Source organism: Zingiber officinale, chromosome 11A (assembly GCF_018446385.1).
Source record: "Zingiber officinale cultivar Zhangliang chromosome 11A, Zo_v1.1, whole genome shotgun sequence".
In the NCBI taxonomy this organism is placed as follows: Eukaryota; Viridiplantae; Streptophyta; class Magnoliopsida; order Zingiberales; family Zingiberaceae; genus Zingiber; species Zingiber officinale.
This window is the reverse complement of record NC_056006.1, coordinates 93,726,632-93,740,419: the sequence shown is the minus strand read 5'-3', so window position 1 is coordinate 93,740,419 and position 13,788 is coordinate 93,726,632. Positions and strand designations below refer to the sequence as shown.

At 38.2% G+C, this 13,788-nt stretch overlaps 1 protein-coding gene across 1 annotated transcript; it reads left to right on the top strand.

The window, feature by feature from the left end:
* Positions 1-2,135: 2,135 nt before the first annotated feature.
* Positions 2,136-6,221, top strand: LOC122031595 (putative disease resistance protein RGA1). Its single transcript, XM_042590692.1, has one exon. The coding sequence runs from the start codon at positions 2,136-2,138 to the stop codon at positions 6,219-6,221; it is 4,086 nt and encodes a 1,361-aa protein (XP_042446626.1).
* The last annotated feature ends 7,567 nt before the right edge of the window (positions 6,222-13,788 follow it).

The window sequence follows — 13,788 nt, the reverse complement described above, 5'->3', positions numbered from 1 at the left end:
GAGTATTATTGTACTTTTAAAGTTATGTGAGTTTGTCTGTATATGTTTATTTTTTCTTACATGGAGCTTTATAAGATTATCAAATATTTTGACTAAAAATGCTTATGATTATCAATTGGATCAACCGACTCGATGTAATTCTTATCGATTACTCGTCATTAAACACGTTTAGTCAAAAAAAAAAATACTTAACAATACTACTTTTTTTTTAATTTATGTTAAACGGATACTATTATATTCTAGAATATTTTTCTCTCTCTACATTTCAAGTTTTATAACACCGGTAAACACTTTTTATTAGAAATATTTAATGACTCCAAAGATCTCAAATTTATGTTTGGATCCCTCTATATTTCTTATTATTTTTTGATTTTAAACCAATTGCCAAATAGTTTCTATTGATCACTTTGATTTGATGGTCACCCAAGTATGTTTTCTAGGCACATTAGCTATGTTTATTTTTTCGAGGAAGAACACAGCTATATTTATTAATAGTATGGTATGTAGATAAGATCATTTGGTCGATTTAAAATTTTGCTGTCGGGGTCAAAATAATGTTTTTTTTACTCAACAATCCACAATTCTAATTACTTATCACTTTTATTAAGACCTAAGAAAAGAAAAAAATTCTAAAAAAAACAAAGAAAGAAGAGAAAAAGAAGAAAAAGGAATGGTATATTATATAAGTTCGTGGTAGCGGTTGTCTTATGCAATCTTATGACTGTTAGCGAGTCCTTTTGCGACTGTGAGGTTGTGGCTGTAAGCGAAATCGTCCAAAATGCGAGTTCGCTCACGGACCGTGAGGAGTGAGGCCACCCTCGAAGAGGTCGTTTACGGCCATGAACAATCTTGTGAAAAAAAAAAAAAAGAAAATTCGTTTCATTTAATTTCATATAGATAAAATTATATCAAAAACCTTTCATTTATTATTTTATGTCTAAACAGATAAAGAATATGCAATTTAATCTTTTCTTTCTCAATCACCTGTAAATAAACAAGGCATAAACAGAATTGTTTTTAGGATGAGTAAATGGATGTCTTATCAAAGGGTGCACATAGAGATTTAAATTTAACAAAAACGTACTTTACTTTAATATTTACTAAAAAACATACTTTTTAAAATATATTTTTTATTTTACCCTTTTGACAATTTAACTTTTTCTATCGTTTTCTTTTCTTCACTCTATTTCTCTCTCTCCTCTTTTTTATGGGCAGAATATATGAATAACATTAGTTAATTTTTTAACAACATTTTAATGCATTTGAAGAAGTAAAAATAAACAATGAATAATATATTTGAACTCCTTGCAATTTTAGAAATTTACTGGAACTAAATAACCTCATGTTGGGCCTGAAATGGACTCACATTAGGCCCAACGTGGGTCTGATATGGAATGATATCAGACCCAACGTGGGTGTTTTTGTCGATTCTTTGATTTTACATGTTAACATCTATGAAAAGCCGAAATAAATAATGAACATCAAATTTGAACTCCTTACAACATCAGAAATCCATAAGAACTGAAATGAGTTCAATCGGAGCTCTCTAGGTCCATCAGTGGGTTTTGACCGAAACCCACTGATTGACCTAGGGAGCTCCGATTACACTCATTTTAGTTCCAGTGGATTTCTAAAATTGCAAGGAGTTCAAATATGTTATTCATTGTTTATTTTTGCTTCTTCAAATGCATTAAACTGTTGTTAAAAAATTGATTAATGTTATTCATATGTTCTGCCCGTAAAAAAAGAGAAGAGAGAGAAATATAGTGAAAAAAAGAAAACGGTAGAAAAAATCAAATTGTAAAGGTAAAATAGAAAATACATTTAAAAAAAATATGTTCTTTGATAAATACCAAAATAAAATATAACCTTTTGATAAATTTAAATCTCTATGTAGTTTAAATGTGTATGTGCGTCCTTTGGTAAATTACCCCGAGCAAATTGTCATCTATACTTCGTGTAAAAAAGTCAACTCCTCTATTTCTTAATTCAGAAATGGCGTAAGGAATAATGGTTCTTTAAAAGTCAACGGAATAGCAAAGATCTTTTTTTGTTTCGCATTCTCTCTTGTGAATTGCGGATCGGCTTCGTGAAATAGGTTTCTGTTCTTTTTCTTCTTCTCAAAAATACATCCAATGGAGGGTGCAGCAGCACTGGCAGTCGGAGGATGGCTAGCGCAGCCTGTCATCAAGATGCTTGTCGACAGTGTGTGGACATCGTCGCTGAGAGGAAAGCTGTACGGGCTTCAGGACAATGACCTGCAAAAGCTACAAAGATCGCTGCTTAACATCCACACGATCGTCGACAAGGCAGCGATGAGATGGAGCAGGGACGCAAGGTTAGTCGAGATGATGAAGCAACTCCAAGATGCCGCTTACGACGCCGAAGACTTCCTCGATGAACTGAGGTTTCATGGCATGAAGCAAAAGATTAAAGAAGAGGCAAGTCACAAGGTTCTTACACAATTTTCTAGAGCTATTAGGAACGCCAAAACTAAATTGTTCAGTGACTCTGTCAAAAGACTGAACAAGATTCAGAAAACGTTGGATGATATTTATGCTGACATGAAGGAAATGTGCCAATCATTACAAGTGGATGCATCTGATGGGCAATATCAATCTGATTTGGCGTCGGCCACACGAGAAACAAGCTCTTTCTTGATCAGCAAAGTGTTTGGCAGAGAGGAAGAGCAAAAGAGAATAATAGAGCAATTACTAAGATCAACAGACGAGTCAGCATCCGCAAGTGACAACGGCAGTAGCTTCTCGGTCATACCTCTTGTCGGAATAGGAGGTGTTGGGAAGACTACTCTGGCTCAGCTTGTTTACAAAGACGAAGAGATTCAGAACCATTTCGCCCTCAAGATTTGGATTTGTGTGTCCGAGAATTTTAATGTGCAAAGACTCACCAAGGAGATGATCGAGTCTGTAACCGAGACTGAACATGCTTCACAAATGAAGTTAGATGTTCTCCAAAACATTCTAAAAAGGGAAATTGCATCTAAGATGATTCTGTTAGTCCTCGACGATGTCTGGAATGAAGACAAGGAGGAGTGGAGAAAATTGTGTGCGCCATTCATGTATGCTGCTGCAGGAAGCAAGGTCATAGTGACAACTCGGAGCAAGAGCATTGCTGACAAAATTGGTACAGTGGAGGCGATTGTTCTTGGCAGTTTAGATGAAATATCTTATTGGGAGCTGTTCAAGCAATGCGCATTTGGTTCTTCCAAACCTGAGGAGCACCCAGAACTTGCGGACATCGGGAGAAGTATAGCTTTGAAGTTGAAGGGCTTGCCACTAGCAGCAAAAACAGTGGGAAACTTATTAGGATCCAACATGAACCCACGCCACTGGAGAAGTATAATGAAGAGCGAGATATGGGAATTGCAACAGAATAAAAATGATATTATTCCAGTCCTACAACTGAGCTATCAATATCTTAATCCACCTCTCAAGCGGTGTTTTGCCTTCTGTTCTCTCTTTCAAAAGAATTACATGTTTTCTGAAATTGAATTAACAAGAATGTGGATGGCCGAAGGGTTCGTTGTAGCTCAAGGAAATCAGAGGATGGAAGACGTAGCAAGTAAGTACTTTCATGAGTTGGTCAACATGTCTTTGTTTCAACAAGAAGCAACATTTGGGAGGCATTATTACGTGATGCATGACCTCATACATGATCTAACACAGTTGGTTTCTGTGGACGAAACAAGTAGGATGGATAATGGCAAGTCCAATAAGATATCAACTACCCTCCGTCATCTAGCAGTTGAAACAAAGTTAGTAGAGACAAAAGATTTGAGGTCTAGATTCAAGAAATTGCATTCTCTATTCTGCCAACATCTTAAGTCACCATCCGTTAACTTTATTGAAAAATTAAGAAGCATTCGTGTATTGGTTTTGTGTGATTGTGGCTTGCAGATGCTGCCTACGAGTGTTGGTGAATTGGTACATCTCCGGTACTTGGACATTTCTTACAATAAAATAAAAAAATTGCCTGAATCACTGTGTGAACTCTACAATTTGCAAACACTGGAAGCAAGCTGCAACTCACTAATCTCTCTTCCAGAAGATATAAGTCAGCTGATTAACTTGAGGCATCTTGATGTTGAAAATGAAATAGTTGTAAAGATAAAAATGATAGGGAGGCTAACCTCTCTGCAAGAATTGTCTGAACTCCAAGTGCGAAAGGAAGTTGGATTCATGATCACAGAGCTAAGTGGTTTGCAGCAGCTTCATGGAAAACTCAAAATTACTAATTTGGAGAATGTTGGAAGTAAAGAAGAGGCTGAAAAGGCTCAAATGAAGTACAAAGAGTACCTTGATGCTCTAGAGTTGGAATGGGGATTTGATCCCGAGTTGGAGAACAAGTTAGTTGCCGTGGAGGAGGTACTTGAAGGACTCCAACCACATGAGTCACTAAAACGATTAGATATCAGGAGGTATTGTGGTGCCAGATCACCCAGCTGGATGAAAAAGGAGGAGTTATCCGACTTGGAAAGACTTGAGTTGAGTTACTGTGAGAGTTGGAAAGATATTTCCTGCACTGCATTGCTGCCGCACCTCAAGGTCTTCAACATAGAGGGCATGTGGTTCTTGAAATCATGTTTTGAGGTATGTGGCTCTAGAGAGAGCAAACTATTTCCTATGCTAGAAGAGCTACAGATGTGGAACATGAATGCATCGGAAGAATTACCCAATCTTGGACGATTTCCTTGTCTGAGGGTTGTTCGAATGATAGAAATAAAATCATTGAAACACATAGATTTTACGGCATCCGGTGCCATAGAAAATTCCTTGTTTCCTATGCTAGAAGAGTTGGAGTTGAGAGACATGCATGCGTTGGAAGATATCTCCACTCTAGGGCATTTTCCACATCTCAGGATTCTTCTCATGATAGGAATGCCGTTGTTGAGAGACATTGATTTTGCAGCATCCGGTGCCATAGAAAATTCCTTGTTTCCTATGCTAGAAGAGTTGGAGTTGATGCACATGGATGTGCTGGAAGAGTTCTCTTATTTAGGACATTTTCCACGTCTCAGGATTCTTCGCATGATAGGAATGCAGTTGTTGAGACACATTGGTTTTGCATCAGTTCATGCCACAGAAAATGATTTGTTCCCTGTGCTAGAAGTGCTGGAACTGATGGACTTGCCAGTTTTAGAGGAGCTCCCTTATTTTGGTTCACTTGCATGTCTCAAGTCTCTATGCATGTGCGGGATGTCTATGTTAAAACATATTGATTTTTCTTTCTATGGTGCTACAGAAAATGTACTACTTCCAAGGGTAGAGACGCTAGTACTGCGTGACCTGGAGGCACTTGAGGAGCTTCCTAGTAATCTTGGACGACTTCCATGTCTTAAGCTTCTTGACATTGTAAATATATCTGCAGTAAAACAGATAGATCATGGGTTCTTTAGCACTGAAGCTATATCCAAGTGTTTTCTTAGCTTGGAAAGTTTCTCGATCAGCAACATGCCGGCATGTGAAGGGTGGTGTTGGATTGACGGCAGCGAGCTATTTCCAAGCTTACAAAGACTTGTAATCTATGGATGCCCTAAGCTCGAGAGGTTACCTCCTCTCCCACCTTCACTTACACATTTAACACTAGAAGAAGTTGGGTTAACAGAGCTATCAAATGGAAGCGGAGGCAATCAAACGACATCATCTCTCTCAGACTTACGAATCAGTGAGTGCAACAATTTGACAAGCTTAGAAGAAGGGTTGTTGTCGCAGAATCTATCAAATATCGAAGTCATTCATATAGAAACATGTAATGAACTCATGCGGATGCCTCTCAAGAGATTTGAAAACTTCACTTCGCTCAAGGAATTATGGATAAGAGCTTGCCCCAAGCTTAGCCTGACACTAGAAGAGGAAGCCGCCCTCCTTCCTCCATCAATCAAAATTTTAAAATTGGACGACTGTGGTGATCTTGACAAATTGTTGCTTGGCAACCTCTACAATTTGACCTCACTCACTGAATTTGAAATTGCCAACTGCCGCCACGTACAATCTCTTCCAAGAGGACTTTTTCTCTGCTTGAGCCGGCTTGAGCGTTTAACTATTACCGATTGCCATGAGTTGAGACTAGTAGAGGGGTTGGAAGGTTCAAGGTCTCTCTGGCGGTTGGTGATCAGAAGATGTCCCAATCTTTCATCTAATCCAGTTGAGCAAGGAGGGGAAGGCTTTTTGCACCAACTTCGTTCTTATGAGATTGATTGATTACACTTTTATTTCCATGAGTATTTTCTTGATTAATGTAATGCATGTAATGTGTGCTTAAGAATTAGACTTCTTGTTAGACACAACTTTTGCTTCTTGGTTTTTTTCTTGATCATTCATAAATTGTTGTATCTCTCACGTTACATAAGTTGATCATACGATTCTGAAAAAAGGTTTAATTTATGCATTTTTTAATTCGTTAAATAAATTGTCTATTTAATTATTTGAGATCCGTTGTATTAATATAATCAAGAACCATATAAATAATAAAGCTTTAAATTTTCAATTTTTGGCTTTGAAAAGGATTTTTTTTTTTGAAAAAAACTAGAAATATGAAGTTTTTATAACATATTTATTTCTTTTAAAAAGTAATTTTCCACTATATTAAATTGTTTTAAAAATTCAGATTTTAATATAAAATGTGTATGTGGTTTATTGAATATTTTTTCATCAGTCTAAATTGTATTTAAATTAGAATCTAAATTGTAATTTAAGTTTCAATTGCGTATAAAATTTGAAAAATTAAGATTTCCTCATATATATATATATATATATATATATATATATATATATATATATATATATATATATATATATATAATAATAATAATAATAATAATAATAATAATAATAATAATAATCTAAATTAAATCTTGGCCGTGAGGATTTTAAATTTTCCATCGGTCCAAGAAAATCGGGAAGCACTTGCAGCGGGTGATCAAAAAGTCTAGCATCATTTGATTGTACGCCCCATTTGAAAAAAAAAATTATGGTAAATTCGTAAAGATTTCCTCATTTTTATGATTGTTTAATAAATAGCCGATTAATTATAATTGGATTTATTGAAGAGATTTAATCTTAAATTGCCCTTATTATTAATAAAACATTCATTTTATATTCAATGTAATATAAAAAAAACATTATCATCAATATTATGTCTTATTATTATAATATATTTCAAGGATGCTATATTAATCATGGATTTATTTCCAACTGGTACATATTGAAACCTGTAGATATTTGACCGTTGACTATAAGTTAAGATTATAATTTATCTTCGTATAACCTAAGAATGTTTGGAATAAGTATACCTTCTACTAGATGTTACATTAATTAGTTAAGATCCTAACTACTAAATAGCAGATTTGAATGTATAAAGGAGTGGTGTTAATCCTGATAATTTTTTTTTTGACTCGTCCATCATTAATATAATTTTTAAATGATTAAAATAGTCATAAATAAGTTTGTATTCAGAGCTGATTTTATTTATTTAACATTACATCGATTATTAATACTTGTTTTTTAATTCATAAATAATATTTTTTAAAAAACTTATTCCAATTATAATTATAATCTGGATTAGTTGGTTTTTTATTTAGATAAATAAAATGAAATATACATGCTTATCTATAATATTATTCGTGTAGAATATTTTAATATCTTATTAAATTTTAAAATTCATATTATTTATAAGTATTAAACATGAAAAATAAAAAATTATATTTATAATCAATATTCTAATAATGTAAAGAATGTTCCTGTCTATACACCTTGTATCAAATTCGTCATAGTATAGTGGTGAGTTATCCTATCTGTTATACGAGCGTCTCGTATTTGATCCCCGATCATGATGTTTTTATTAATTTTTTTTATGTCTTCCTCTGATAGATCCTCACCGTCCATCTATATAATCACACAAATTTTCTAGATTCAGATCACAAATTCTTGATCTGATGGTCCTTATTTCCTTCTTGGGACCACCTTCCTCGCTTAAAAACATGTTAATTGTCACTTATGGGTTGGGACTCTGTGAACCTCTCCTACTAATCTCCATAGATCGGATTCTCTATCTCAAATATTCCATGTCTTTGTATCTCACTCATCGCTCCCAGTTCACTATTGTCAGAATTCGGCTGGATCTGAGCGTGAGCTTAGATCGATAGTAGAGGAAATCCTGTTCAGATCCGATCATATTTCGACACCAATCATACCGACAACGATCCCCTAGGTACACGTTCTCGTAGGTTATAGACTAATTAAGGATCCCCTTTGGGATTCTGGCCGACCATGACCTAATACTTCCTAATGGGAATGATCGTCCGGTTCATCCTTCCCTAGGGTGTATGCCCTTCTTTAGGACTCATCTATTGAATGAGTTGCGTTTTTCCAATTCTTCCTTTTTCACTAAAGTGTTTTAATATTTTCGTATTCCATTGTCTCAACTCGGACCAAACTCTTTCCAAATCTTAACTAGAGTGATTATTCTATTCCACCTGCATCAAATCCCCATGATTGCTCATTTTTCCATTATTTCTTTTATCCCAAGAAGATGGAGGATGAAGTATTCTTCTTCTCCTCCCGGGTAGGTCATGGTTTCATCAAGCTAAGAGTCTCCCATCATCCCATAAGGGGTGGAAGCCACAATTTTTTTTTCATCCGGCTTCCGAGTCCGATATCTTGACCAACTCAGTGGCAGCGTGATTTGCCTGCCCCTCCTTCTGTAAAGGATAATTATTTGATGTGAGGCTATTTTTGTGCACTGAGTAACTATAAGACTTGAAGTTTGACAACACTTTCTTACTTGCTTCACATGTTTGGACTGAACCCCATTCCAATTCTCCTTCAACTTTCTTTTGGTAATCTTTTTTCTCTTCTTTAACTTTGATTTCTAACTGAAAAACATATCCCCTTTTGCTACCTTTGATTTCTAATTGAAAACATATCCCCCTTTTGCAAACTCAACCATGTTGAAGGCTGCTTTCGATAAGATGACAAGGCTGATAGACATTGAATTGGAGTCCCGTGGTGTCCAAATTATTGATTTGACCAAAGAGGAAGTCAATGAATAGACAACATCCAACACAACACCAACTTTGGTGGAGGCTACCCCAAGTATCAGTTAATGTCGAATTGACACCATTAAGGGAATTTGGGTCCCCCTTGGGAATAATCAGGAAAAGGCGCTAATCGCTAAGAGTTGATCACAGATCTTCTCCATCCCCAGCTCGAGATTGCACCTCCCCTCTTCACTCACAAAATTCTCGAGTGAGAATTAGGTCCCTTAGTGGCCCTTCACCATTGAGAATGAAGATCTGGCAGGGGCCAGTTTGTCACATCCAATTAGTTCTATCTTGATTGAGGCAATAATCCCGACTTCCTGCCACTGGCCACACGATCCGAGGGCCAGTTTGTCGCGCCCTCTCTCAGGGCTTGCTCCCTTGGTTTGCCAAGATGATACACCTGCTAGGTGTTCTCTTCCTACCTTGGATAAAGGCGCCACTCCAATTGGTGTAGGAAGCTCCAAAAGACTTTCAATTGGAGTTGACTCTCACTGCCCTGTGGCTAACTGATGTGAGAACGATGAAGCGGCAGTGGCGAGCATCTCCTTCAGGGTAATTTTCATTCAGTCTGTACAGATACTGCCCCAATCTCTCACAATGAGGTGGTGGGACTCACTACTTAAGTGTAGATCCCATTATCCCAATGTGAGAGGTTGGGACAGTGCCTGTACAGGCAGGATCGAATTAACCCTCCTTCAGGGCTCTAGCTAAAGATCTCCTAATGACATGTGCTGACCATATGTCCAGACTAGTAGTCTTTAGCTAGCAATTCCCTGAAATGCAGCGAGATGCGAGTTCGGATAGTTAAGCTGGAGGCTCAGCTTCCCTGTCACAAGGGAGGCTTACCCGATTAAAGGAACTAGAGGATGACCTTACCCCAGCGTTATCTAAAATCCGATGACTGAGAGAAATTATAACTGACGGGAAGTCAGATGACATTGAGGTCAAGTATGAAGTGAGTCAGTTGCGAATGCAGGTCAACTCCCTTGAAACCCAAGTCAAAGGGTTAGAGTCGGGGAAGAAAAAACAGCGGAAGGAAATCAAGAAATTGAAGGCCATCGCCCAACCTAGTGGAAGTCGAGAATGGGCTTTGGGTAGCAACGGAGTCTTCACACACAAAAACTAAATCTGTCTGAGCATTAGCCGAGGCCTGACTCTATGATTAAGACTATAAATGAGTCGAACTGAACTTGGAGTGTTCAAGCTTATTTGATAAGGTAGTCGAGCCGAGCCTAAAATGAACCAAGCTTATGAAATAATTGTTCAAGCTTGACTTGATTTATTTTTTATGAGCTTTAGTTTGTTTGAAGTTTGACTTAAGCTTGGTTCATTTAGATATTATCGAGCTCTCAATTCAAGCTTGACTTGAGTTTGGTTCAAATTTGATTTGAGTTTGGTTAAATCTTAGTTCGTTTAGATGTTATTGAGCTCTCAATTTAAGTTTGTTTGTGTTGGTGCATGTTGCACTAATAATTTAGTTTTGATGTATGACAAATATGTTAAAGTTAGATGTTCTATTGTCTAACTTTTCTACCAAGTATGTAGGAATTGGCTGGTCTGAAGGACTTGATACCAGGCTGAAATGTAGTTAGGTCCGCGGGAACCGATAGCTTGTGGGAAGTCCAGATAGGTCTGCGAGGCCCGATATCTAGCGAGAAGTCTGGTTGGGTCTATGAGACCTAACAACCGACCGAAGTCCAGTTAAACATTTTTATTTTTATGTTAATTCTAATATTAATGCTTTTATCAGAAGGTTAATTAAATATTTTTATTTCGATATTTCGGCTTCCAGGTCGTGGCGAGGCACTAGGCCTTCTTGGTTATTGGAGCAACAACCACTTTCTTAGACAAAGCTTCCATAAAGAAACTCAAAGTTTAATTTTATCACTGCAAAATTAATCAAGTACAGATTTTGGAACCCAGTAAAGGTTCCTTCCTACGGGGTTTGTCACGCCCCGGAGGAGTCCCTGTCCGAAGAAATTTCGACAACATCTCCCCTGTACGGCGGACAATATGAAACTTTCTACATATCTCTATACCTCAGCCACATGCGGTTGGAATAATAACAATAAATATAACACAACCACACAAACATCCACGCAGTTATATATAATCAAACAAAACAGTAATACTCTGACTCGAAAACCACCCTACTCAACTACACTCGTAAAACACCAATCCGACAAACTTACCTCTTCTGCCGTTCAGGCAGGCGTGAAGTAAAACATATCCAAACCATACCAAAAATCCATCAAACGATAAGAATCCATACAAGATCCATAAATAAAACCAATACAAGACTAAGAACATAGTCCGATAAAGAAAACTAAAATAACATCTCATGATCAGCAGAGGTCTAGCACTACGTGCAGTGGGGACTAGCGACTAGAACTGCTCCGGACAGCCTCAACCTGAAAATATAACAACAATGGAGGCGGGGTGAGTCCAACACTCAGCAGGTACAACTGATATACAAAGTAGGGAAATAACACCTAGCACTAATCATGCGTACAGTCTCCTGATATAAGAAATATAAATATGCAACTGAAGTAAACAGGAGAGAAACTGTACTAACCAGGACCTGAGTATAAGGTCAAACAATCCGAGTGGTATAGAAATCCTGTATGCATGTCAAACATAGGTATCCAAACAATATGCAGCATATAAATGCAGCAAACACAAACACAAGCAATAAATGCATCATGCATATGATGCTAATGATGCGTCCTGGTCACCCCTGACGCCAGTCGATCATCTCACACCCAATAGTGAGGCCGAGTGGGTAGGGCTGTGACAACCGTGCACTCTGTCGTCACTACTCCTGATGAGTGACCGAGTGGACGGGATGCTGTCGGAGTACACCTATCCTCCTACCCCAAATCATAAATGGGGGAGCGCAATGCTCTCAACTCCCGGTACACAATGACGGGGAGGAATCCTTGCCGGATAACACGTTGTGTCACACTACCCATGAGCGGACCAACGGTGCCTAACAGAGTCCCTGCTGCAACACACTCTGCCTGAATCGACCACTAACCCATGAGTGGTGGTGTGTGCAGATCCATGTAACTGGCAATGTGCTCAACAATAATGGAGCGGATTTTCGCACAGCATGCAATCATGCAAATGGTGTATGACACTAACAACAAAATATCCTGACCTAATCCATAGATATATAAAAGTGTATCATAGGTCAACGAATCAACTCAAATCAAAGGTACACAGAAGGTATAAAAAAGCCTAGGTCCTGAACATGGTGAAGCATGGTATATCACTACCCCTATAAGCCTGTATCAACAGGTAAGGAATATATGAGATGCAAAACAAACAATCAATCAATTATGTAACAATTATCGGGTAGTGATTAACCGGAATAAATAAGAACATAATTAATGTAACTTGTTATATTCACTACTAAGTATATCAAATGACATAAGTCAAAAGTACCCGTCTCCAATCGAAAAGTCCAAATCTGGTCTGAATACGACGTCGAGATACTCGTCTCGCGTCAAAGTCCTATAATACCAATAGTTATACTTTTATTTAGCTAAAATTCCTATAAATAGCTAAATAAATTCTTTAACCCTAAATTAGGGCAAAACCTTAATTCAAAATCACATAAACCTTATCAACATGTATCATAATCATGTTCCTTACCTAGACTCACATGATCATCTAATTAAGCAATAATGCTAGATTCGTAGACCACATCAGATATAAAATGTATCAAGATCTCTACATCATACCTTACTGCTCCTTCACTTCTCACAACCCTCTTCTGTTAATTTACAACCAGATAGGTCAATGAAGTCAGTCCCCAGTAGCGTTGTTGTCGGATCCCAATAGCCAGAGTCGCTGCTGGAAACCTAGAAAACCCACCAGAAAAACCCCCTTCCAGCTGTAATCCCTCATCGAACATAACAGGAAAAGATTAAAATTCCAACTAAAGATAGATTTTTATTCCAACTTCAATCCAGCACTCCCTTACCTACAAGATCACCACTCTGCTGTAAAGAAGAGAGTGGCACCGTCAGTGGTGAACTAGGGCACAGTAGCAACACAGATAGAAGAAATCCACCGACTGGTCCAAGCAAGGTCAAGAACTGAGATCATTAACACAGATCAAGCCATAACCTAAATTCCACACCACACAACTTACCTCCAAAACCAACTAAGGCTCGGCTGTACCTGATGGCCAGCGACAGTGAGGGGCAGAGGTGCGGCTCCTTGCAACGCCGGCTACTAGCTAGGGCACGGCGGCGATCGGCACAAGGGGTGCGGCACTGCTTTGCTGAGGACAAACGGCCGGCGTCAGTGGGCAGAGAGGGCTCGGTCCGGCTGTGCTCGCGCGTCGCCGGCGCTTGGACAAGGAGGAAGAAGAGATCAGCGCAGTCGGGGATGGCTAGGGCACAAACCGGCTCGGTAGAGGAGAGAAAGGAATCGGGAGAGGAAGTCGGCGCGAGGGAGGTTTAGGGCATGGTCCTTGGCGAGGAGATGAAGAGAAGGGGGAAGAAGGAACCACCGGGCCGGCTCCGGTTAGGGCAGAGAGTTCGCGTCGGGCGGGGGAAGAAGTGCGGCTCGGGTGCGCGAGGGAGAGGGAAAAAGGAACGGTGAAAAAACAAGAAAAAGAAAAAGGAAAAAGGGAAAAGAAATTAAAACTTTTCCTCATTAAAACATGATAGCCTAAACAGGCTTTTCCTGACTCTGTTTTTATCCCCGTAAACTCG